Below are 26,069 nucleotides of genomic sequence, written 5' to 3'. Positions count from 1 at the left end.
TTGTGTTATTATGTCACTTGATAAATTTGCTGTGATATTAATGCTCTGATTATCGTATAGAGCTCCTTTAAGCTTTTACATACTAAAGTTATACTCAGTTTATACAATATGATATATTGTTGGAGATTTAACTGATGAAACCGATGCAGATCTTACATTTATTCATCAACTCTTCCTTTTGCTCTTTTTGCTTTTCTTGTCATTTTGTCTTTCTTCATCTCCTTTATTACCTGTCCACTGTCCAATACGTGAAACGTGTATATTTCTTTACACCATTTAACAAGCCTCTTAAAAGATCAAAAGCTGTCATCTGTTATGGCTGACAGTTTTTTTTGGGCAGTTTCAGTAATTGTACTGAGTGCCTTAGTGTATATGCCTTATCACTATTTAAAACTTGGAATGTTATTCAAATAATTAACCTCTGAGAGTACTGTTTGTGCACCATGTTTTTTGCGATGAAACAGGCATAATGGGTTTTCATTCACTGATACTGTCCCTGAACAATGCCAGCCATTTGAACAACTCACTTACAGGTCCATTGTGGCTTTTAAAGAGAAATCATGGCAGTACGGTAAAGTACTCGCCATGATAGTTTTTGCAGGCACAGCAGGGGCAAATGGCACTAGTGTGGCTGTATGCACCACAAGACCAAAAATACAATGTCCATCATTGGTTAAAGGCGTGACAGTCCCAGAATGGAAATTTTGCCTAATCGCCCAGCACTTGATGTTTTAAGCAAGCTACATGATTATTTGAGAGAAAATGCCACAAGCATGACACAGGTAAGTGAAGGGGTGTTTGTAGGGATTGCGCAGACTAGAAAAAGATGCTACAGCACAAACATCTAAAGCCTTCTCAAGAAGCCTCCGCTACAGTGTTGGTGGATGAGGCCCACTCTCTGCCACTCACAGTCCCCCTTATTTGGACCATGGAATGGAAATTGTGTCTGGATGTGGGTGAGCAATGCAGCAGGCTGTCACTGGGAGATGATGGGGAAGGACAGGTGGTTGTAGGTAAGTGGGTTAACTTTACCTTTGTTGACTTGGATGCCCATGGTTCTGCTGACTGTCTGGCTACATTCAAACTGGGACATGACAACAAGCATGCAACACAAGGCCCAGTCAGGAAACAAAGGACATACAACAGGAAACAAAACAAAAAAAAAAAACAGAAATCAATAAAATGTGGCAGTAAGGCAAAAAAACAAAAAAAAAGAGACATACACTGAGTGTGACATAAAACAAACTTAAATCACATTTATACATGGAGAAAATGAAAGCAACATCAAACGATGCAAGAATACACTGAGTGGATACCAGAATATGACTGTTGTGTTGCAGCTGTCAGCGGGACTTTAGTCTATTTCAAGGTTGTTATGTGTGTTTATTTCATTATATTAAGAGATTATGATCCAGTTTGCCTATTCAGCACCGGCATAATTTATTAGGGGGCACAAAAATAGGCTAACTGGGCATAGCAGTCTTTAGGACCATTTACCCCTTAGACGAGAAGGAATGTGTGTCACAAATAATAAGGCCCCTTCAAAGGAGCCAAATCTGGAGAATGTAGGGCAAATAAATTACATTAGTGTAACACATTGCAAACAAACGAGCAATCAGACACACAGGGTTGGTTTGCTGCTGTCTAGGCCTGTGCAATGCAGCGCAATATAGTGAAAACAGTTCCAGCTAGCGATTCCGCCCTTTTCACCTCCCTTTAATTGGCCCAAGGACACTAAATGAGCTAAATTAGTATTGTGCCTCTTGGTGCACGAAGCCAGTGTTAGGCTTGTTCCGCCTGGGCTAACCGTCCCCTCATTAGGAGCCACTGATAGAGCCAGTGTGCTAAAGCTACACTCCGCCAGCCCTCAGTTTTCATGGGCAATTTGTGTGGAAGGATGAAAACAGTTGATGAGTTTATACTCGGCACGGAGAAGGGGGCAAGGAAATAATTAAAAACAAGCTAATGAGAGGAATTAATTATTCAATTAATGCCTCAAACGTGCCACTGAGGGCTGAGTTTAGAGGGAGAAATGGGAAAACGAGGGAGACGGCAAGAGAGAGTAAAATGTCAAGCCGTGAGGATGAATAGAGGGGAGAATGAGATATGAAGAGGGAGAAGAGGGGGGGACTTGCTTTATTGCTGGGATGTGAAATTGAAGCCCCTTAGCTTAATGCCAGAAAATTGACTATCAAGACCTACAGGGTTTGCAAGTGCAGGCAAATTGCCTGCATTGAATCAACAAAAATGGAGTCTTTGTCATTTAAAATTATACATCTTCATTTTACACGAGACATCCCCAAAGCACACACATTACCTTTGCTACGATTCCCCTCAGTGGTCTAAAAACATGCTGGAATATCAATAACAGACACTAATGTTAACTGTGGATGCATAAAGGGAGCACCCCAGGTCTCACCTCTCTTTTATGGTGCAGGCTAATGGAAGAACCTCTCTCGGACTACATCAGTATATTTCCACGTGAAGCCAAATAGCCTAGGTTGTCATCACAGAATTCAAACACATGCCATTTAGATTGAATTGCAAATACATCTTCCATAATCGAAAAAATGTGCTCACTGTCCCTGCTCTGATCTAGCATGACTTAAATCACAACAAAGTAGAACACTTGTTTCCTTTGTCTTTCTCTCCATCCCACTGCGTTTCTGCGCCGCTCCTCACTGACTATCTGGAGAGGGAAGCCGAGCACGCTTCATTTAATCAAGAACATAGCAGACGACGGGATGGAAATATATCCCATTTGAGAGCTAAAAAATGCATCAGCCAGGCCATTATGCAGTGCAAACGCTCTCCCTCACACACACACACACACACACACACACACACACACACACACACACACACACACACACACACACACACACACACACACTGTCCATCCCACACACAGAGAGGCAAACACTGCATCACTGGGCACCGCATGCAAATTTGTGTTATGACCTTCTGAACCCTGCGGAGAGGATAGAAAACGGCGGGCTAACTCCACAATGACGGAGGCCAAGAAGCTGTTCTAAATCTAAACATTAGCGCACACAGCATTGCTAATACATACTGTGTTACATAAACACTGCGTCCGCTCTGTCTCTCAGTAACCCCACTGACTCCATTTGTCTCCTGTCTCCATTATGAGAGACACAATGAAAATGGACTCCATCCCCCTGCTGGCCATATGGCCCCTGCCTGAGCATCCACTGCACTTAAAACAGAGGAGGATTTGGATTTGTTTTTATCATTAGCATTAATGCAAGGCCCACTTTCTATCCACTTCAACAGAGTATAATACAAGTGTTACCACTGCAACAGATATTATTCTGTGCAACTGTGTATCTACACAAAACACTCGAGTCAAGGTCAGTAGCTGTTCTTGTGATGTCAATAAGCAAAAATAATTGCTAACAATCTGCAATCGATCAACATTAGCTCTCAGTGACCTCTGTGCCTCTTGTAGGCATGTTTCAGGACGCATAAGAGTTGCTATGCATCTTTCTGCATTAAAAATGCACGCAGATGCCTGAAACCAAAGAGTGAAATATCTGTTTGAGTCACAGCCTGCAGCTGACCTTTGTTAGAAATAGTTTACCAGTAAGCCATTTTGTGGTGTCGATTTGAAAGGTCATGCATATGTTTTTTCAAAAACAGAATATGTAACAGAGGACAATATGTGCATTTATTTTCAGACGACAGGAATAGCTCAGCTAGCCTCAGCAGCCTAACAGAAAACACAGACAAGGTGATTTTCAACATTGAGGTTAATGGGGAGTCTTGTGATATAGTGTTTTCTTCCCACTTCTTTCTGGTCATGTCTTTCCCCCTTGTTTCCATCTATTAAGTGAAACACGTAAATCATTCCTTCATAGCCTTGGGCTATCAGTGTTGTAAATAAAAGGAATTACCAGTTACCTGGCAATATAGAACTAACACCAGCATGAGTAGGTGGTATGGAAAAACAAAGCAAGACAAGAACAGCAGAAATCAAGAGACTGAAGTATGTGGAGCTATCTGTGATGGAACGTGATGGTTAAGACCACTTCAAGCCCTCTGCACTTGATCAGCAAATTGAATAAGATGTGAAAGTAGAGAAAAAACATTGTGTTTGGGGGACATTTTCTGATATCCACTCATCTCCTCAACACACAGATCCTACCTTTCAAGAGACGTACATGATTCAGGTCTCTTCTGACCCCGTGTGATATTTCTCTCATCAGCACCCATTCAAAGTGCATCATGTTTGGCCCTTTTTAGTGCCAATGAGCTAGTTTATGGACAGAGAATCGTGGTTTATGAGGTGATTATAAATTGGTTTGGATGGCTCATTGTCTTTATGAACTGATTTATCACTTAGTTATGGTGTTTGGGTCATAAGGTTTAATTCAGGCACTGAAATGGGCACAACGACTGTATGGATTGTCACACCACACACAGTTGCGCTACAGGAATGAGAACAAAACCCAAAACAGCAAAACAAGAACAACAAAAATGAAATCTTGTTATGTTTTTGTTTTATCATGGATGATAAATCCAGTTCTGCATCAGACAACTGTAGAAATCCATCTCAATATGAATTTGTACAGGAGTTGATGGAAGTGGGGGAATTAGCATTCATCATATGAATGCAGAAGCACAGGGAGGTACAAGCTACCAATACACTAGACTGTTAGACCACCACAACCAGGGGACCATCTAATTTTTAAGCTCATCAAAAACAGTCACTTCACTATGAGATAATGCTGACAGCTCGTAGATGAGCAGCTACATGGGGTAAGCTTATAGTTTGACACTGTCTGCGTGACTGTAACTGTGAATAGTTTTTGTCTTGACATAGGCTTTTTCTTGTCACATGTACTTAAACTGATAATAGAACGCATTGAATGAATTGCATTTCTTTAAATTGACTGTTCGCATAACCACACTCCCTTGAGCTAGTGGGTGCCCCAAGTCAATGTTTTTTTTATGGGTTTTTGGTTAGAAGCCAGGTCTGTGGTTAACACTAGCTTAAGAGACTTTCTCATTTGTTCTACAACATAAATACATCAGCAAATACTCCACTCGGCTAAATGAGACTACAGAATGTCATCACACCAAACTCCGTCGAACAAGGCTTTACAGCCTTGTAGCGGTGGTGACTCGATTGTAGTGGGGTTCTTTTTATCTTAGCAGTAGCTTTTTACTCCTGGTGATTGCATTTAGGCTTCAAAAATCCTGAAAAACGGTTTTCATTTGTTAAAATTATCTTGCTGAACAAAACGTGTTAGTATCATAAATTACTTTTTATATACCACAGAGTTAATTTTTGGCAATGATCTGAAATTCAATGGAAAATCCCATTGGCTATTTGACAAGGGAAACGGAGCGATGCAAGCTTCCAGGTTGGCTTATAAAAATACAACGTCATCCCTGAAGCACTCTATGCCTTACAAAGACGCAACTCCTGCAAACTCTTTAAATGCTGAGTATCACTCTTAGTACAGACCCATGTACCCACCACATCAACATGTGGAGAAATCAAAAGCTTGACAGGCCTGCAAAGCCTAGTTGAAAGGGCAAGCCCACTAACTGGAGAAGAGGTTTAGGTAACAGTCAAGTACTTGTGAAATGTACATGTTCACAACTTGGAAACACAGATACAGTACATACAGTGGCAAACTTTGACACATACAGTCACATGTAGCGCATCAACTCATCAGCCTTAGAGTGAATCAGAGGGGCTCTACTTCACGAGGTTTATGCGGGGTTTAGTATGTCTTACGTTGACTCTCTTTGTAAACGAGGGACGCTCTGCGCACTAGTGATGGCTCGGTATTGTGCCTCGGTGGTGGGGGAGGGGGGACCTGTGGTAGGCAAACACCGGCCATGGGGTTTAGAAGGGGTTAAAAGTTGTTTAAGGTTTATGTTTAAATACTGTTTAGGCACCTTAAAGGAGAGAGGAGTGGTTAAAGTTGTTTAGAGTTTGGATTAAAATACTGTTTAGGCACTTTACAGGAGAAAGAGGCCTGCAAAAGTCAGAGGGGTTAATGAGTTTTTGAAGCATCATTGACTGAGGTAGATGACTCATCATTAAAAAGGTAACGGGGAGAGAGGGTTTTCCTTCTACTAGTTTTGCCTGGAACCTGCTTGTCCCCCTCATCATTAAAAGGTGAGATGCTCAATAGTGCAAGTCCTTAAGTGACTAAGTCAATTGGCCATATGAAGTTAAGGGTGAGTATCAACATCCACGGTACTTTGGGTGTCCATCCGTGAGAAGATATCCCAGTGAAATGCAATTATGTTTGCTATTAAATCACAGAACTCATGTAGTACATGTGAAAACCACGGTCAGTGTCTGTTATATGGCACAGAAAGTAGGTTATTAAAGTTATTATGAAACAATTAGATCATTACTCATGCAATAATTGTCTCCTAAACACAGTTTATGTGCTTCAAACGGGGGCAGTGCAACACACTGAACGCAAACATAAAACAGACAAACACACAAACAAAAAAAATGGAACACGAGGACACAGACACACTCATGCCTACAGCCACGCACAGAGGCATGCAGCCACACAAGTAGGCACTCTGATATGCAAGTGTGTGGACACGCACACCCACACACACCCTCCTCATCTCCATAATTACTGTATAGTCAGCATGTCCATGTCTGGGGGTGACTCTCAAAGTGAGATGTTGACAACAGCAGAGCTGAACTCAAGCTGGGTCCTGTCAAAGGCCTGACACTGATAGCATTATCCGTGTAATTATTCACAGTTAAGTGAACTGCCTACTTACTTTTAACATAATGGATTTGGATGAATAAGCCATATCTATGCTGCCCTTTCATTTCATAACTTATATGACGTCACTTACCCAGAGGAAATATGCGTTCCAATTTGTCTTAATTAGTTTAAATACAGCATATCTATTATTTGTGGCTGGGCTTTCATTTCTTTCACATTCGGGCATAATCTCAAAGCACACCTGCGCTCCCTCTGAGGCACATTAGCATTCTGCAGTGCAACTGTTAAGAACCACACACTTCTAATATATGGCTCATGCCTTTCTGAGCAGCCTGCCATTTTTCTTCTCTTCCATAAAATATTTGCTTGGCATTAATGAATGGGGATTTGGCCAATGCTTCTGAAAATCTTGATCAAGACATTGAGCAAATGAGGAGTGAAGGAAAAGGCCGTCGGTCTGGCATTGGAAAAGTGGCAGCGGGTTTGTGTGTGTGTGTGTGTACAGTATGTGTGTGGCTACATGGCATTGGGAATATGAGAGATGTCAGGCTGGCCTCTGTTCCTCTGCTGGCGGTGTAAATTAGATGTGAACCAGCATGGTGCCGATGCCAGGGGAAAGTATACCTATCAAGGTTGGCTAACTCATCACAGCTCCACGCACTAACGCTCCGCAGATGAGGGGAGTGCGATCATGTGCGCGTGTGTTTAAATCTTAATGAAACTGGCCCTCTGAAGGTCAGAGCAGAGCGAGCAGGACTCTTTCGTCTGCTGCTAATGGTGTATTAATGATTCAAAAGACGCTTCTGTGTTTCATGCACACAGGTGCCCACCCAAGTACTCCACTGACGCACAGACCCACCTAACAACCCACACAGACACATGAAAAAAACACAAAACATAGACAATGAAGCCAAGTATTGAAATGCATTCACCAGAGTGACGCAGGCACATACAAATATGTGTGTATAGGCACAAATGAGTTTTCAGCAATGCATTATGGTGAGGTGATTTGGTAAGAGTGAGAAATAGTTTCACAGGTCTTAAATTGCAGATTTCATTAACCAGCTATGATTGATTATTCCTTAGCTAACAGCGTATTTGAACAACTGTTTGACAGGTATTTAATAAGGCACCAACCACAAGTGAGAATAAATTAAGTTCAGGCCAATTACAGCAGGTGTAAAAAGATATTCACAGTAAGAAAGCTGGAGTAAAATGTGTCTCTAAAATTATATTGATGAGGTAGTTATTGCCTGATTTTCCATGGATGTGATAATCAGTACAACAGAGAATTAATCAATTTGGAATGAAAATACATTATTCAGCTTACATTCAAGTTCCCTTGTTGGAGTAAACAATGTTTTCACATTTCTAAGACAGCAATTTAGCTGGAAAAAAGGGACAAAATTATGAATACAACAGCTTTCAGAAGTAGTTCCTGATGTGCTGCAATTTTTTTTATGATTAAAATTGTAAATAGTGCAGATAATATTAAGTTAGTGCTGACCACTTTTTGTGAAGCATGCTACTGCAATTTTGATCTGCGCTGAAGTTACGGTGGGGTCTGAGGGCTGTGATTAAGTGCAGAAGGGGGTGGAGGTGCAGCGGGTTCCCGTCCCGCGTTTGGGCAATGGTCTTACCTTGAATGTGGACATGGCTGGGTCCCTGCTATACCTGTCTATGGTGTGGAACTTGGACGAGTGGTTGAGCTCATGGTACAGCTCAGAATGTCTTTTGCGAGTGTGCATCACTTTCTGGAAGGGAAAAAAGGAAGGGACAGCAAAAATGAACCAAACAGAAACAAAAAAAAGGCAAAAAGAAGGGAGGGCAATATAGGGGCAGGCAGGGGAACGGGAATGGGTAAAAGGCTGAGGGACTGCAGTGACGCCAGCCGTGAAAAGGGGTTAGAGAGGGACGCCGACAGATCGATCGATTGCTGGCTCATGCTCATACATCATCCACTTCCTCAGTCTTTAAGAATTTGGCAACTGGGAGTGCTGCAGGAGTCCTTTAAGTGAAAATTTGGTAAAAATGATTGACAGAAATGCCATTGTTCCAGACTGGTGCCTGCTAACTGGCAGTGCTGTTAACTCAGGATTTTGTCGAACTCATTAAACGTCCAACAGAATGGCTGGATTTTGACAAAAACTGCCTTCCCTGTGCTCTGAATATGTCTGTCTAGAAGGCAGCTAAAATCCAGATCTTTAATTCTCTGACAGCAAACTGCATTTGTCAGTGCCACTGCTGTTGTCTCTTTGTGCTAATGGGCAGTGCTGGAGCTGCTCGGCAGTAGCTAATCGTCAAAGCAGCTTGTGAGGTTGAAAGTGACACAGGGGCAAGACGCCAGCACTCACACCCGCACACTTACCGGCCAGGACTGGCGCTTAGTACTGGCTCCAATTACTTCAGAGTGGCCACTCTCATCTCTGCGCAGCTCAGAGGGTGCTGCTAGTTCCTTGCTTTTTTGCTGATATGTCTGTAGCTTCCCTTATCTGAGTCATATGGTTTTAGGTTTTCATTAAAGTCCAGTGAAACCTGTGTAAACTATGACCTACTCTAAGTGACTGTTATAACTTTCAAAATAAAGCACTCAATTACGGGGGTACTCCAAACATTTTACACTTAAAGTTCGGTTTACTGATACAAGGAGTACTACCCAGTTGTATAATGTATTCTGTGGTTCTGAAAGAGCTTTCCAAAGTTTGAAAAAAAATAAACCCTGATGATGTCACCAGGAATTTTTCAACTGAAATGCCCTCTGAAGTTGGATATCCAACTTGGAAAGTCGGAGGAACCTCACCAACCCCCACTGCAAAATCAAAGATGGCTCCTTTCCGCATCAATAGAAGTGAAAGCTGTTGTTATATCCTGTTTCTGAGCTCTTCTGTCTCATTTGTGTCTCAAAACAGTTTTACAAACAGTCCTTCTATCAGTGGACATGTTTCCACTGTTTTTGTACATGCTAAATGCAGCATAAATGCGTTGTTATCAACTGATATTGCAAGCAATGTCTAACTAGGCTTGAACTGGTTTTTGCAACAAAATCTTGGTTTTCCGACTAGTTGTACTAGAAAGTGATCCACTTGGGTGTGACGACATTCCCAGCTCCAACCTCAACATTTGAGGTAAATGGAATACAGCAAAATAAAGGATGCTCTTGACATGTGTGTTTGGCCCCTTCACACATGAGTAAAAAGTAAAAGTTAGGATATCTCAGCTCCTGCTGCTAAGTTGTGATTCTTGCAAGTTCCTTAACTTTAAGTGTAAAAACAAATCAATGGAGTACCCATTCAAGTTTTTAGAAACTGATTATTTCCTCTAAAAGACTATATTCCTAATTAAGTTTAAAATGGGTTATAATGATAAAAGGGGTAGTTAACATTATATTTATATATATATATATATATATATATATATATATATATATATATATATATATATATATATATTTATATATATATATATATATATACACATACACACCGCATATAAATATGCATATAAAGTCAATGTTTGACAGTTTAAAGGATGGGCAAACTCAATTAAAGAAAAAAAAAAAGGATGAAAATGGGTTTACCTTCCATTTAATCATGGAAGTGTACACTTTGCTATATTAGTGGTTCTTCTACGTCAACCTCTTTCTCAAAGTCAATAGTCAACTGATGAGAGAAGAGTTAATTTCTGGGAGAGATCTCCCTGTGCTAAAATTCATGCAGTGGCCACAAATGACTCCCTAGTAAATTTGACAGATAAGTAAAACAATCAGCCATAGTCACTGTTAGTAGCTTGTCACAACGCAGACCCTCTATGCAAAATATATATCTCCATGGTGGAAGGTGAATGTCCAGTCTTTGCAAACAGTCGAAATGAAGCAATGCAAAGGGAGGTATTTTATAGCAAAGGGATACTCGCTAGAGACTGGAGATTCACAAGACATCCAGGCCATTCTAACACAAACATACTCACACAGTGTCAGACCAGGTCGTTCCAACAGATATATACAGCCAATTGACTACGGCCACATAGGCGTTGACCCACAACTGAATTACTTGTAATCATTCAGACACAAGAAGCACTCTACTTTGCTGTTTCTTCAACCAGGACCCCCGAAGTGACATAACAGTATTGTTTGGTTTATATCTGTATATGTCATATTTTTCTTTTAATTGACACATAAATTTTAAGACACATTTACGGCAGGAGCGGGTTTAAGGCCATTGTTGGAGAAACAGCACACTATGTCAGGTAGGTCTGAAACAGTTCATAGTTTTAAATGCAAGGGAGACAGAAGTGCGAAGGGAGGGATTTAGCAATGCTTTTTGCTCCTCTATGCGTTTCTTAAGCCCTGGCAGAAGCACAAGAAAGCAGAGACAGGCTGATGACACGGGGGGAGGCCCGAGATCTTACCTCGAAGTCCAGCTCAGAGTACCGTACTCTTTTCCTCTGGAAGAGGAGGGGGGCAGGGGGAGAGAAGAAAGCATCAATGACCAACCCCTCCACCACCATTGAACTTAAGACCTCTCTATCTCACTGTATCTGTGGATCTCTCACTGCTCACTGTTCAGTTAAAAGAGGGACGCTAATATGCACTGGCTGCCCAACACGATACAGATATTCATACAAATGTCAAGGCAAAAAGCAAATGATTCAGTCTATTTCAACGTAATGAGATTAGTGAAGTGGAATAACCCAGAAATAGAATGAAACAATAATTTCTCGGCTCACATACTCTCAAATACAATCATTACAACCCCAGCATAAATCATCCCCCTTTGCTATTTCTGGAGAAATTTCTTGGAGACGTTCCGATTAAAAGTGCTGCAACAAACATATGAGGAATGGTTTTCAATCCTCTAATCTTGTTTGGGCCCCGCCACTCTCCTCTTAAGTGCCTCCGCAGCTACAGCGAGTGGCACACAAGCCGCCAATTTAACAGCTGCAGACATTTCCAACTCATCTGGCCCTGACATTGCATTGCATTACATTCTATCTCTGACTTCCTATTTGGCTCTCACTGTCAGCCAGATTTGCATTTGGCAGTGAGACGAGCTGCTCTCCACAGTTAGTTAAAAGCTGTATTCATTCTTTGAAAGGGCAGAGTTGCTGATCTGATGCTCTGGCAGCCAAGGCCTTAAAAGGTAAAGAAACGCAAACAGATAGAGTGGTAAAGTTTGTCTCTGAAACGTCCCAGTCACTTCATTGCTTATAAAGCATAATAAAATTACCGCGCTCCTGCAGAGAAAACCTTACCTTAAACAGAGAAATTCCGTGATTGAGTTTGTGTCGTAATGTGGTACACATGCAACATGCATATACACGTAAAGTATATTGCATGTTTTGGTGGGGACACACATAGAGCAGTCATTAACGCACACATACAAAATTCATGAGGAATCCTTGTGTGATTTGCTGTTATGATGGTATGATGGTCCTATAGCAGCAACAGTCGCACACTATTCTTTAGTCTGAATGTACTCAGTGCAGTGAATCATATGATAACTTGACCTCTACAGCCAACACTCTGTTGTGAGGAGACACTGATTTATATTCCAATGCTCCCCCCACTGGTGTCTAGAGTACGATGATAGAATAATATACCCTGCGAATCTTTCTCACGCCTTGACTTGATCATTTAGAGTTCAAATTTACAAGCCACTAAGTAAAAATCAACAGTGCAATGAACACAGTGAGTACATTTGCGTGATCTTTACATTATGCGTCACTGTGTTTGAATTGGGGAGTAAAAAACGGCTGTGATTTAATCTTAAGAGGCATGCTCTGATATCCATCTCCAAATCAAGCATATTCAAACAGGGTGAAATTATAGCAGTAAATTACATCCCGCAGGTTTCTCTGCAGATTCTTCCTCTTTTGCTCTCTTTTTTTGGGTATTCATGAGTGCACTCGTAGCTCTTCTGATTTTTTATGAGTTTTAATGACTCGTCCTTAACGTCCTCAGCCCTAAATGAAGCATCTGCACTTTTCGGTGAAAGTGTCGCTTCCATCTCTTTAATCAACCTGAGTGAGTCAGCAAGATGCCATTGGGGGAAGATCCAAAGTGTGTGTGTGTGTGTGTGTGTGTGTGTGTGTGTGTGTGTTGTGTCTGCATTATCGTGTGCCTGTTTCTGTGCGTATGTCAATGAGTGTGTGTGTGTGTGTACGTGTTTAAAATCAAGGTGGGCTAAAAGACATTCACCAGGGGTATTTCCTCTGAACCTGTCTGTCTCAGTCCATCTGTTGTGCCACCTTGTCCGGTTAGGAGGGGGCATCGCACGCATTACATACACTTCACACACACACACACACACACACACACACACACACACACACACACACAATAAACCAAGAAAAAGCTGTCTGTCATTATGAGAGTAACTAATTTCAACACTCATTGTTTCAGTCAGCAGTGAATACTTGGCTGAAAATAATAGCAGTTGTCATAACAGACTTGTTCTGAGGCACAACTGTGCTATTATCACAGTGTGTTGGACATATTGTTTCTGTATATCAAAGACAATATGCATTATACATTGCTTGAATTATTTGAAGGCCACACCGTGTAATGTGCGTAATTTCACGTGCATTAGCTATGCAAACTGACTTCTCTTTCTTTCTATATTGTCTTGGAGCCATAAATATTCATAACAACAAATCATTAAGTGTGGTATGTAATCTCAGATCTTGTTTTACTGAAGGTAAAAATAAATTGGTGTTTAAAATAGTTTCACTTTCAAAGCTTTCTTGAACTAAGTGACATTACATCGGATGCAAATGGTTTTATTTGCAATTTACTAGTTTAAATGATTGAAGTGTTTAAATCACCACATATACTGAATGTTACATTAAATAAGTGAATGTTTTCTCTGCCCCTCTTTCTGTCCTCCTCTTCTCATCATTTTTCCACCACTTAACTTATATAACCACACCACCAGCACCGCCACATCCACAGCTGTGAACATCAAGTGTGTGCTCAAGTGAAAGGTGAACACAGTGAAGCAGCACCGCGCCTCAGAACCCCCCCTCATTCTTTGACCTCTCACCCACCTCCAGGGATCCTGCTGAGAGGCTGCTGTTGGCATTGGTGCTGCCCAGGTTGCGTGGCAGGGTCCTGGTTCTCTCCACTGTGGTTCCCCCTGTCAGAATCTGTCTCACTGAAGGCCTCTGGCTCGGCTTCAGTTGGAGTGAATGCCCGTGGGAGTGCATGTGTCCTCCGTGGGAGTGTACCAGACCACCCTGAGCCATCATGTGGCCGTGCCCATGGGGCATGGTTTTGATTGTCCCATAGGAGCGGTTGAGGTTCATGGCGATGTTCATGTCGCCCACGCTCGACGGCACAAAATCCGCCGGGTATGCCTCGCTCTCAGCTGGGTGGAGGGTCAAGGGTGAAGGAGGCGGGGGGAAGGGAGGGTCCTCCACTGCGATGTTGAGCGGCTTGTCCTCGCCCCCCAGTCCAAGGCCTCCTCCTTGGGAGGAGGACGCTGGAGGTTTAAGACTGACCGTCCTACGAGGTAAGACCATGTAGTCTCCCTCCCCGCCTCCTCCACTTCCTCCTCCCCCTCCACCACTCCCCCCGCTTCCGGCACTTCCATCCTGGGAGGTGTTGGAGGAAGGGGGTGGTCGAGCCCAGCCCAGGCCACTCTCAGTGCACAGGTAGATTGGGGCGCCGCTGCGTTGCTGTCCCTGCTGTCTCTGCTGATCTACGTTCATCTCTTTCTTTAGGGGCGTCTCGCTCAGCTCATTGAGGCCGCCAAGGGTTGGAACCTTGGGGGGAAAAAAAAAGTTTCAGGTTTTTAAGTACTTTCTGAAAGCAACAAATACCCCCTTCACCTCAATATTAGGGTGTGCATGCAGATTTTCAAGCACAGGCAAACTAAATATATGCTAAATATAGGCGCTAGACTGCATTGCCACTGAGAGTCAACACACTGCTGCAGTAGACGAGTCTGCCTTTCTGTCAGCTTTTGTGTGTGTGTGTGTGTGTGTGTGGGTTGTTTTGTTGGTGTGTCAGTGTAGCATCACGGACATGCTGGAGAACAGGTAAACAGTAGACAGCAGAAGGAACAGAGGTCTTTGAAATCTTTCCAGTGGTTACTTCTCTTTATATATCTCTTACTCAGTCACACTTCTAAACATGGTGCAGACTAACTTAATGTAACTAATAATGTTTTAGTGCTACTTAGGAAAAGACACAGGGTAAATAGTGTCCGTGTGTCATTTGATCTGGTGGGCAGTTTTTTTGCTGTAATTTGATTCCTAATCAAGACAATCTGGTAAGAATTGCTATACCTTGTAAATATGGATTTAAAAACTGTGTTGTAATGCAAAATAATTCATTAATCAATCATTCATTAATTCTGATTAACTATTGAAATCCTGCGATTAAGTGCAATTTAAACCAATAGTTTGACAGCCCTAGTTATTTTTGAATATATCAACTCAGAGAACTTCCTGTGGCTGGATTTAACTTTTCCTGTGTTAGTGATGCTGCAAGCTTTTTTAGTTTCTGTACAGTGAAGTTGATCAGATTATTACACTGATTGGTCAGTCAATGTAAACTTCAATCCTGCACCTGTACGATGAGGTTGGGAGGTGGGATGTTCCCAGGGAGGGAGCTGAAGTTGACCCCCACTCCGCCCTCTTGGTGGGCTGTCAGCTTGGGATCGTCCTCGTCATCCAGGGAGATGCGGGAAAGGGTCCCAGTGATGGTTGCCGGGTTACAGGTATTCACTTCTTTGAAAATGACTACAGGGAGTTGCGAGGAGACAAGGAAAGCCGTGGAGAGAGCAAGAGAAGGGGATAGGCATAAGAAACAAAGAAGAAAAATACAAGAAAGGAAAAAAGGTAAAAGAAGGGATGGGGAAGAGGAACATTTAGAGAGAGAAAGAGGAATGGATATTGAATGGAAAGGAATTGATATAATTTATGCCAAACAGGAGGCAGTTGACAGAAAGATAGACGAAACAGAAACATAAATCAGGTTGTGATACTGGAGTTTGTTTATCTGTGAGACAGATTGCATCTCCAAAAAAGAAAAGTTTCACTTCTCATCTTGGGCTTATATGGCTCACAGTAACTAAGATGAGTTTTGTTTCTGACACTGTGACCTTAAGTCTTGCTCCATCTCGAGATTTGCCAGTGAGCCAGGATTTTTATTATCTTGGAGAAAAAGCCTGAGTGCAAAATGCTATGTGCTTCAAATGAAGTGGAGCCAAATTCCCTCGCTACAGAGTCCTGGCCATATTTTACTTACCAGCTTGTTATTCCCTGTGTGTGCGTATGTGTGAGTCTTTGTGTCTTTATGTGCTTTAATACATGTACCAATGTGTATTTCTGTATAGGTGCCTGTTGTGATTTTATAACATCGTAAATAAAAACAAAACATAAAACTACTTACAGTGGCTTTGGGTTAGCTTTCATGCATGTTGTTGCAGGAAAAGAACTACAAACAGAATGCTATGTATTTGTAGACGAGCGACTCCAAAACTAAGACATGCTGATGAGAGATGATGTTTAATCACAACTGACATCCATCTATCATCACAACTAAACAGAGCTCAAACCATTTGAAAGTTCATGCTGGATATCATGCTCACTCTGTCACCATCAGAGGAAAGAATATTTACTCTGTGGCCCCAAAATCCAATTCGAGACCAAAGCATGTAGCGCAGACCATTTTCTTGTTAACAGCATTGATGCGACAAAATGTCAAGCTAGACACTTTATCAAAAACTGAAGCTGGATCCTGCTGAGTGTAAGCATACCAGAAAGGACACTGGCTGAGTACAAAACCTAGCATTTTCTGTGTTTTACCGTCCTTTTGGTGCAAAGTGATGTGAAAAGACAGGACAAGGCTTTGGGAGAGCTGAACCCTTCACATCTGCATCCAACAGAGGAGACCTAGAGAATGACCTAAAGATGAATCCGGCAGTTGTTTTATGTGTTGTGCTCTAAAGCACTGCCGCCATTACTGTGGAGGCATGGTTCAACTGAACACATTTACACCATCAGTGAAATCAGAGATGTTTGGGTTAATTGTAGTTTGCAGTTGCCACCTGATTCAGATGAAAGTAGTCAGAGTGAATGTTAAAGATATATATTATTAATTATTACTGAGCCTGAGCAAAAAGCTTACTGCTCCATCCTGTCCAGCCTCTACGGGGAAATAAAGTTAGCTAAAACCCAGGAGGAATTACAGTGCTTGCTGGCTTAAGATCAAACTCCACTTCTTGCATTGTAATGAGAAGAAACTTTGCTTTTAATAAAAAATACATACTTTGCAATACAAGTGGAATTTTTGACCAGAAAACATAAGTAACAACTTGCTTTTGAGCTTTCATAGTCTCTGATTGTTGATCACAAGTCACAGTACTGTGACTAAAATACAAAGATTTAAAAGAAATGTATGCAAGGTAAACTGATTTCAGATTTCAGTGAGAAGAGGGTTGTGGCTTTTAATTTCTGTTGCTGACGCAGCTAATAACAGTACAGCCAAAGATCTTTAGCCATTTGTAAAAACTCGACCAACTGTCACTGAAAATGACATGATTTTCATTTGACCCGTAGTGCTACTTATCCATCTAGATTGTTTTGGTGAGAGCTGTAGAGTGTTGGAGATATCCGCCATAGAGATGTCTGCCTTCTCTGAAATATAATGGAAATAGATGGCACTTGGCTTGTGGTGCTTAAAGCACAAAAACACACAGGAAAAAAAACATCTGAAAAAATCATCAGTAATGTCTCTTTCCAGAAATGATAACCCAGTTATTCAGGATAAACTAGGAAGCGTGCATCTACTGCTAGCTCACATAGCACCACTGAGCTAGCCAGCGTTACAGTTCAGCCAATGAGGATGCCAATAATGTTAATAACTCGCACCGTCACAAGCCTCTCATCCATGAGTAGATGCACACTTTCCTCTGTGTAGTGATTCGGTTGGTGGGTGTATTTTGGTAAGGAAAATTCTTCCTACATGAAACTGCTTAGAACAAGGTCTGGTTTCTGGAAAGAGACTGCTGTTGTGTTTTTCATTTGTTTTTGTTTTTTTTCACACTTTAAGCACAGCAAGCTGAGTGCCATCTAGTTCCATTATCTTGGAGAGAAGGCAGACATCTCTGCGGGTTGAACCCTCCCTTTAAGTTTTATAGATTTTTTCAGAAAAGGTTCTCCAGGATGATCTGAAAAGATGTCATGGAAAAAGAGGTTGACAAGTGAAACTGCTTATAGTGAAGTGCCGTTGTAGTATTGGCGACTAGTTTACATCCACCTACAACTCGGATTCGTCTATAGGACTTCTAAGTCTAGGGACAGACCAGGCAGTGTTAAAAAGGTCATTTGGGTGCAAAACTTACATGGGTGTCCTCTCTCTGCAAGGGTGGAGGGGGAAAGTGATTGTGTTAATATTTCAATGCACAACACATCGTGGTACATTTGTAACACATCCAAACACAGAAACACACACAAGACCATTGTCGGCAGCGAGTGAAACAGGTCTGAACACATCGAGGGGTGTTATTATCATGCACAATTAAACACAATCTCATCCACACATATGCTCGCTGAACACTTATTGGGCAGAATCAGTGTGATTGATAAGGCATAATAATTTGTGCACAACTGTGTCGAGATGAAGCGCATCATCTCCTGTCATTTTATCAGCATGCACAGCGGCAAGCTAAGTTACAGCTCTCCATTGCCTCTCTGCAATGCTAATCCTGCGTTGGACAAAGGAGGCAACAAAGGAAGAAAGGGAGAGAGAAATGAAGTGGAAGGGAGAGCTCACCTGTTTGACATGCCAAGTCCACATCCTTCTCAAAATCCGTCTGAGAGACAGCGAGGCAGGGTAGGGAGAGAGGAAACACAATGAGTGTCATCACATTCACCACATTAACAGAGGCACAGGCCTGATGAGTGATTGGATCTCGAATGGTTATGCTGTACCCAATGACTCTGATGCTCTAATCTGACACCAAAGAAAAGATTAGGATCTGTTGCCATGGTGACACTTTACAAACCAGTCAATTAGTGATGTCATAAGTGAAGAAGACCTATTTTTTTTTTTTTTTGCCTTAACTCATACCAGAAACTGTGATTACATGGACATGAAAAACCCATTTATGATGCGTATCCTGGTTATGATCATATTCAGGATATGTTTACATGAGCACAGAGAAATTGAGTTATTCTCATTCCATGTATACAGCCCACTGTCTTTCCAAGTTCTCCAGCTAGCATATTCAGGTTTCCCATAAACAGAATATGATGTTTACATGCTCAAACACAAAAACGGAATACTATAAAAACCTGAACATTAACGGGTTATTCTCGTCCATGTAAACGCACTGATAAAGACAATTCTTTGTGTGCCATGCTCTACTGCTACTTTGTTCATGATGTGTATCAGTTCACAGCAGCAGATCCAAATACAGTGTTTGAAAGACACGCGCAGAACGCTGTGGAGTTTTGCCAGGTACGTAATGCTACTGTATGCCTCATCAGTCACCTCGCTATCGTCTAAATGCAAACAGGGGCCGACATTTACATTGCAGCAAAGCTATTATCTGCTGTGCCAGGTGAAGCAAATCTTTGCCTTCTTCTAGCTGAGCCTTTCTTAGACTGGGGAAAAAATATTACATAAGATTACTAATGCTTTTACACTCAAAATACTCTACACTACACTCAATTTTCAGATTTTATGCAGATTAGATAACAAAATATGTTTATTTGCTTTGATCTAGAATCCACTTGAGGAAAGCAGGGGTGGCACTCCTCCTTAGGGCAAAGAAACGTCACCAAACCCAGAGAGCGGTGGGTTGAATGAAGAAGTGTTGTTTCAAAAATGGCCACCACTCAAGTTTCCTAAACTTCAGTAGAAGTGAAGCTCATTGCTATGCAGTTGTGGTCCTCCCTTCTCTCACCAAAGAGCCTCCTCCTGTCCTCAGCGGGATTCACTTACAAAAGCCTTTGTTTGTATAATAAACTACAGATTTTAGACAGTTTGGGCACGCCACACAGGCAAAGAGAGGAGGAAGGGGGGAGGGGTGGGGGGATGTAAAACTGAAAGAGAGAAGGAGAGAATGTGTAAAGGTCTCAGAGGAGCGGAAAAGCTCTTAGTACGCAAATCACCCGCAGCACCATAAATGGGTCTCTGCTAAATGGACGGATGAGGACATGAAAGAAACCTCTCTCTCTTTCTCTCCGTCTCTCTCTGCCATTCAAATTGAGAAAAACAAATCATTTATCTATAGCACACTGGCTCAGCAACAGCATCACGGGTTAAGTACAGTGAGTCATCAATGTCAACTGTTTGATAAAAACAGGAAAATGGAGCACAGGCCTATTGTTGAGTCCTATTGGCTGAGTAAGCAAACTATAATATACAGCATTCTGGATGAGGTTACATCTGAAATAAAAGCATTGAAACCTTTATCCTTTAAAATTAATTAAATGCCTAAATTCTTATTATAAATACATAATTACCTTGCTACAGTAAAAGTTCTAGTTTCTATTTCCACATCACAGCTATTCCTACTTTGATTTAAAGGTGCAATATGTAATCAAAACCAAACCGAATTTGGTGCAATGATGACTTTTCTTGGTTGGAGGAATAATTTGACATTATGGTGAATACGTTTTTTGCTTTCTTGCCCAGAGTGAGCTGAGAAGATTGATTAGAAAGCTTTACAGTGTAACCCTAACCCTTAAGTGTAAAAATGACACACTGTGGTTTTACTGGGGGTTTATGTACAGGACTATTTTCTACTGGGAGACGGGATCTGCTGAAGTTGTGGCAACCCCATGCTGACGGTGAGACTCCAAAAAATCACTGTGCCTAGTGAGGGAATAGTATGGCACATAATCTTCTGTAAAACCATAATGTGACATATTGAAACTTTGGTTTTTGTAAACATAAAAACAAACAAGCTATAAATCATATAAATGACCTTAGATGTCTATATACGTTTCTCATTGCCTTCTCCCCTTGTTTTTTTTTTTTTTTTTTGATTTCTTTTAATTTTTTGAATCAAACCAATTGGCCCAGGTTTCAAAAGATTAACAAGCTTCTGGCTGTGGTTTCATATTTAGCATCTTCGTCTTCTAGTCCAACTCTTGGAAAGAAAGCAAGTAAGTGCATCTCTTGAAATGCCAAACTGCTCCTTTAATATACGTTAATATTTGTTGCAATATATTGTTTTACAGATTCCACCTTTCTCCATCTTTAGGCTTTACTATTCCTAATGACAGTGTCTTTTCTACAGGTGACATACTGGTTGGCTGCCGATGTGGTTGTGGGCGTGGTTATGGTTATGAACGTGGTTGTGGGTATTGTTCAGGATGTGGTTTTGCTCATGTGCGTGGCTGAGGGCGTGGCTGTGTTCTAGCCCATGGTCGTGGTTGCTGCGGGGCAGACTGTGGCAACAGGCCTGCTGGCATGCCTGGTGGCCCATTGGCGGGAACTGCTGTGGGTGGCAACTCGGCAGGCACATGGTTGTGCCGTAACGCAGAGAGCCACACTGCTGCCCACAGTAGCTCACATTTGGACACTTCTGATGGTGTAAAAAAATAATGGAGAAGTTAAAACATTAGAGAAGGAAATATAACCAGTGTTGTAGAGGAGAACTTTAATCAGAGATTAACTAATCAAATTATTTTTCTAGAGACGGCTTTGATTTAGGTTTAACGAAAAGATGTAGCTAAACCTTTACATCTATATGTTGTTTCTAAATGTCAGGGGTTTAACTTTCTAATGAGATTTCGTTTGAATTCAGCAAGAACGCCTGAGTTTAATTATGATGGCAATATAGCCTTACTGTGCACCTTTACCAAATTATCCATCACAATTAATATTCTCAAGGTTATGGTGTCGTTCACTTAACAGCCCTTCATGCATTTATGCAAGATTTCTTCAAAGTCATCCACATTTACAAACAAAATTAAAGGGGACCTAATATAATTTTCCTTTTTTTCTATTATTTCTATAATTTTACAATGTTGGATGTTCATATTAAACATGGCTAAAGTTTTAAATAATTGTACATATAAGTAATTCCCGTGAGCAAAAACCTCAGGCTTTAGACTGTTCTGCTCTTTTCTTTCTCTACTTTTTTACATGTCCGGTTGTGACGATTTTGGTTTAGAGTCTAATTGTTAATTTTTCACATTTGTAAGTGCTGCTGCTCCCCTAGCTGCAGTGATGGTGCTGAGACACCGTGATACATAAGAATCAGAAATGCTGACCAATCAGTGCAGAATGGGATTTTCAGGAGGGCGGCTTTAATAGATAAGCACTAAAACTGAGGTGTTCTAGCACAGACAGTATGATGAACATGAAGTGTTTTTTGATCATTAAAACATGTAAACATGTTCTCGTAGAAGCCCAAAATACAGTCTGAAGCTGAAAATGAGCATAATAGGTCCCCTACAAAGGTTTGCCAGCTGCCTTCTTTTATAGTGCATTAGTTGGCATAGCAACAAGCTCTGTGTATAATAACAATACGTTTTACCGAAAATTAAATAAGCACAGTTAGACTGTAAATGTTCCTCTTGGTTATGAAAACAGAGACAGAGAATGTGTCATAATGGGTTCCCCGAGCAGAATGATGGCTCCAAAGTTTAATCTTGATAACCTCAGAGGGGCGTTCATAAAGCCATAATCGTTACCGCAAACAGGTCTGAGGGAGAAATAAAGGGAATAGAGTTGTGAGAGTCGCTCGTGCTCTCATAGTAGCAGTGTGACCGTATTGACATTGGCACGGCAGTTCAAGTCTGTATGATTTATCACACTATTAGCCACATTTGGAACACGTACAATAACCTTATCGGAGCTCTGTGCTCTTCAAATAAAGAGGAAGAAGTTTAGGTTAAAAGTAAATAAAAGTGCTGAAGTGTGTGTTTTAGAAATACAGGAAATGCTGTGGGCAACATACACTGAGATTGTCAAAAATGCATTGACATTAATTTTAGCAGGATATTGTTAGAGAAATTTGAAGACAACTTTTCATGTCCAGCTATATATATGGCACAATATGAAGTTTCCGGCTGGGGAAAGAAATTGCATCTCTTCAGGGAGTGATATCAACCATTTTTGGAAAATAAAATGTGGAGATGCATAATGTATTAACAATAATGAATTCCTGTCAGGGAAAAAATGGTTAAGGAAAAAAGAGAGCGAGGTATGACTTTGAGCACTTCAATAATGGCAATCATGCTTCTTGTTATTGGAGCTGAAGCCTGCAGAAAGCTCCAGCCTGGTTAATGTCGGTCCTGTGGCTAATGGATTGCAACGTGGGATGAAATGGAATGCTATTCACCATGATCTGCACCTGTCCATTCTTGCAGGAGTCTGGTGAGTTTTCGCTGTCGTCTTTACATCCCCCCATCCTACAGCGCACCGCATCCTGCACCTGAAGGAATAAGGGATGGGGGAGAGGAAGGATGGATACAGAGAGGAAAAAGGGAAGGAAAGGATGATGAAGGAGAGGAAGGGAGGATGCAAAGGAAAGAAGTTAGTGGAGGAACTTCTACTTAAGTTAGTTTGGCAAATGCTGGAGCATTGGGGAACTTACTCCCTCAGACATTTTATATTCTCCGTCTATATCGCTGCAATGACAGATGTTCAGTGAATACTAAATTATGTGAAAATGGCAAAGTAAACGGAAAAGCTATGTTCTTCACAAAGTAGCTCAGCTTGTAGCTTATGTAACAGTCAGAGGATTGGTACAGAAAGCACACAGCAACTCTTCAAAGTGGCCTATTTGAGCCTTGTGAGATCAGCAGCGCTCGGCCCAAATTAAAACCAACAGCACGGTATATAGATGTTCTGACCCATGGGCCTTTTCCAGTGTCATATTGTTTTTCTTTATCCTCCCACAAGCCATACACACAAACACAAACACAAACACACACACACACACACACACACACACACACACACACACACACACACACACACACACACACACACACACACACACACACACCATCCCAGCGTCCAAGAGGACTTCTTGTAACACAGCTTAAATCAAATGGATCTCTGCATTATGTTTCACAGCTAACACTGAGATTCTCCCCCCCATCGGGCTCTGTATTATAGATACCCTGGTTACTTGCTGAGGAGCAACATCATTTCTCAACGTTGCCGCTGTCAAATCCCATAAGAATCTCATGGGTGGAAACAAGAGTGCTCGTGTAAGAAGTGGTGCAAGAGTGAACGAGAGCATCTTCCCTCTCGCTGGGTGGTCTCATCTGTGTGTGTGCAGCTACAAATGGAGAGGATTGGAGTAGAATCCATGTCTGATTAATACTGCATGGGCAAGGGTACTGCCTCCATTGTTTCCTTCCATCCGTCTCCTCTCTTTATGTCCATACTCATCCTCGGTGGCATTTATTCTCGTTCCTGTGTGTTGGCAGTGCAGCTCATTCTGACTTCAAAGTGAAGAGCCCCCTCTCTGTGTCCATACCTCTCTCTCCACCTTCCTCTCTATTTCCTCCTCCCCTACCATCATCCCCTGCTTCGCTCTTGAATTATGTTTTCTTCTCCCACAGATCTCTGCATGCAATTTGTCTTCCACCCTCCTTCCTCTCTTACGTCTCTGCTCGCTTAACGAAGTCCCTCCCTCACTGTTCCTCACAATGCACCTCTTCCTCACAACTCTCCTCTCCTGCTGCCTCCTAATCACAACACCTCACAACGGCGCACATGTTCATCTGCTGCCTTTCTCCCTGACTGATCTCAGCAGGCCGCCTGTGCCGCCACCGTCGCCGCTGTCCTTTCATTCTCCACCGCACCCTTACACTCAGCTGGCGCTATCGTGGAGCGCTACATGGCAGCGAGACGCCGGTACGTTTTGTGTCTGTACTTAACTTCAGAAAACATCCCACTTTGTGCTGCTTTCCCTCTTGTTTTGCACCGTAATGTTTTCCTCATTCTCCCACTTGTTCCTCTCCTTCCTCCCTCCCTTTGGTATGGCTCTCCCCTCTGCCTGTTGTTCAGCAGCTACGGAGGATTTACACGGGGGATTTTCATACATTTACAATAAATAATTCCTGGATTTACTGTACCCTGATCCCTGCCGCTTTTGTGATATTGATTTAATGCAGCTAAGCATTCCAAGCATTTAAGAATTCACTTACACTATGCAGTGCATTCAATATCATAATGATCTCTAGGATATAGGCACGGCTGTGTGTGGCGTACACACATAAGCAACACAATTACAGCTATGGAGAACCAATGACATTGTAAATCCATTAATTCGAGCGAGAAAAATTAATGTGTGTGCGTGTAAATATCCGTCTCAAGGGCATGATGACATGTATGTGCAGAATAGGTTTGAAATTCAGCATCCCAGGGGGGCACTGCAAAGCCTGTGGCAAAAAGGCACTAGGGGGTATTAGTTAGGGACTTATCGTCTTATTCCATACAGCATCTTAGTAAGCTCCTTAAAGCAGCCTTGGATCAGTCGGACAATGCTTCACTATCTTACTGCATTATGGAGAAGAAGCGCCACAACATCTGACATAAATACTGTGCTAATCCCTCTCATGTCTGACTCGCCTGTGTTCTGCCGTGACCTCAGACTGACCTGGAAACTGATGTGACATTTGCGAACACAAATCCTACCTGTCGAAGGGAGTAAGTGTTGCTGCGGTCACTTTGTTGGTGCTGAATTATAAATTTATTATATCAACATGTCTGGAATCTGCACAGCTGCTTAGTGAAAGGAGACCTCACTTACCTCTCGGCGCATTGCACAGTGGACGGTGATGATGACAAAACCTTGAACAGAGTCAAAGACAGCAAAGAGGACCTGAAGGAGACAAGATACATTTGCTTGTGAATGATTGCACCTTTTTATGTTGCAGTGGTTACCATATCTTTTTAAACCAGGTACTTAAAAAAAAATACCTGGCCGTTTATTGGATGAATCGTTGATAATCACAGAAGCCCAAAGCCAGTCAGGAGAAGAGCTAAAACATCTTTTACTACTAATACATGCCTTCAGTGCCGTTATTTGCTCTTCTTTCAGTGAAGAAATACTCTACAGCTCAGTTAACTGATACTAATGTATCATTAATTCCAACCCCTTTAGGAGCCACCATTGTTATAGTGAAATAACACTTGCATGCTTTAGGCAAATCAGGGTTGTCTTGCATGTCTCGCCGCATCTGGAAACTCTCAGACAGCTTTGACTGTTGCATGGCTTATTTCTCACATCAGATGTTTTTAGAAAAAAAAATTAAAAACTTAAAAATTCATGAACTATTTCCTAGAGCTTTAAGAATTAGTCAATTAAGCAAGTGAATCAAAAGACTTTTTTATCTTTCAAGGAAAAATGC

At 41.7% G+C, this 26,069-nt stretch overlaps 1 protein-coding gene across 2 annotated transcripts in view; it reads right to left on the bottom strand.

The window, feature by feature from the left end:
* Positions 1-26,069, bottom strand: part of adgrb2 (adhesion G protein-coupled receptor B2) — a 303,815-nt gene that overhangs the window by 9,514 nt on the left and 268,232 nt on the right. For both annotated transcript variants that reach the window (XM_088089892.1, XM_042506819.2), the window contains 9 exons: positions 25,469-25,540; positions 23,042-23,134; positions 20,999-21,277; positions 18,514-18,553; positions 18,083-18,097; positions 15,304-15,476; positions 13,779-14,495; positions 11,142-11,177; positions 8,375-8,488 (listed from right to left, as the gene is read on the bottom strand). In XM_088089892.1, the coding sequence (XP_087946018.1) occupies positions 8,375-8,488; positions 11,142-11,177; positions 13,779-14,495; positions 15,304-15,476; positions 18,083-18,097; positions 18,514-18,553; positions 20,999-21,277; positions 23,042-23,134; positions 25,469-25,540 (1,539 nt within the window). The remainder of the gene's footprint in view (positions 1-8,374; positions 8,489-11,141; positions 11,178-13,778; positions 14,496-15,303; positions 15,477-18,082; positions 18,098-18,513; positions 18,554-20,998; positions 21,278-23,041; positions 23,135-25,468; positions 25,541-26,069) is intronic.

The sequence above is a fragment of the Plectropomus leopardus genome, chromosome 17, assembly GCF_026936395.1.
Source record: "Plectropomus leopardus strain MGB_pleo_1.0 chromosome 17, ASM2693639v1, whole genome shotgun sequence".
NCBI classification, from domain to species: domain Eukaryota; kingdom Metazoa; phylum Chordata; class Actinopteri; order Perciformes; family Serranidae; genus Plectropomus; species Plectropomus leopardus.
Note: the sequence above shows the minus strand (reverse complement) of the source record. Positions and strands in the feature narration are given on the sequence as shown.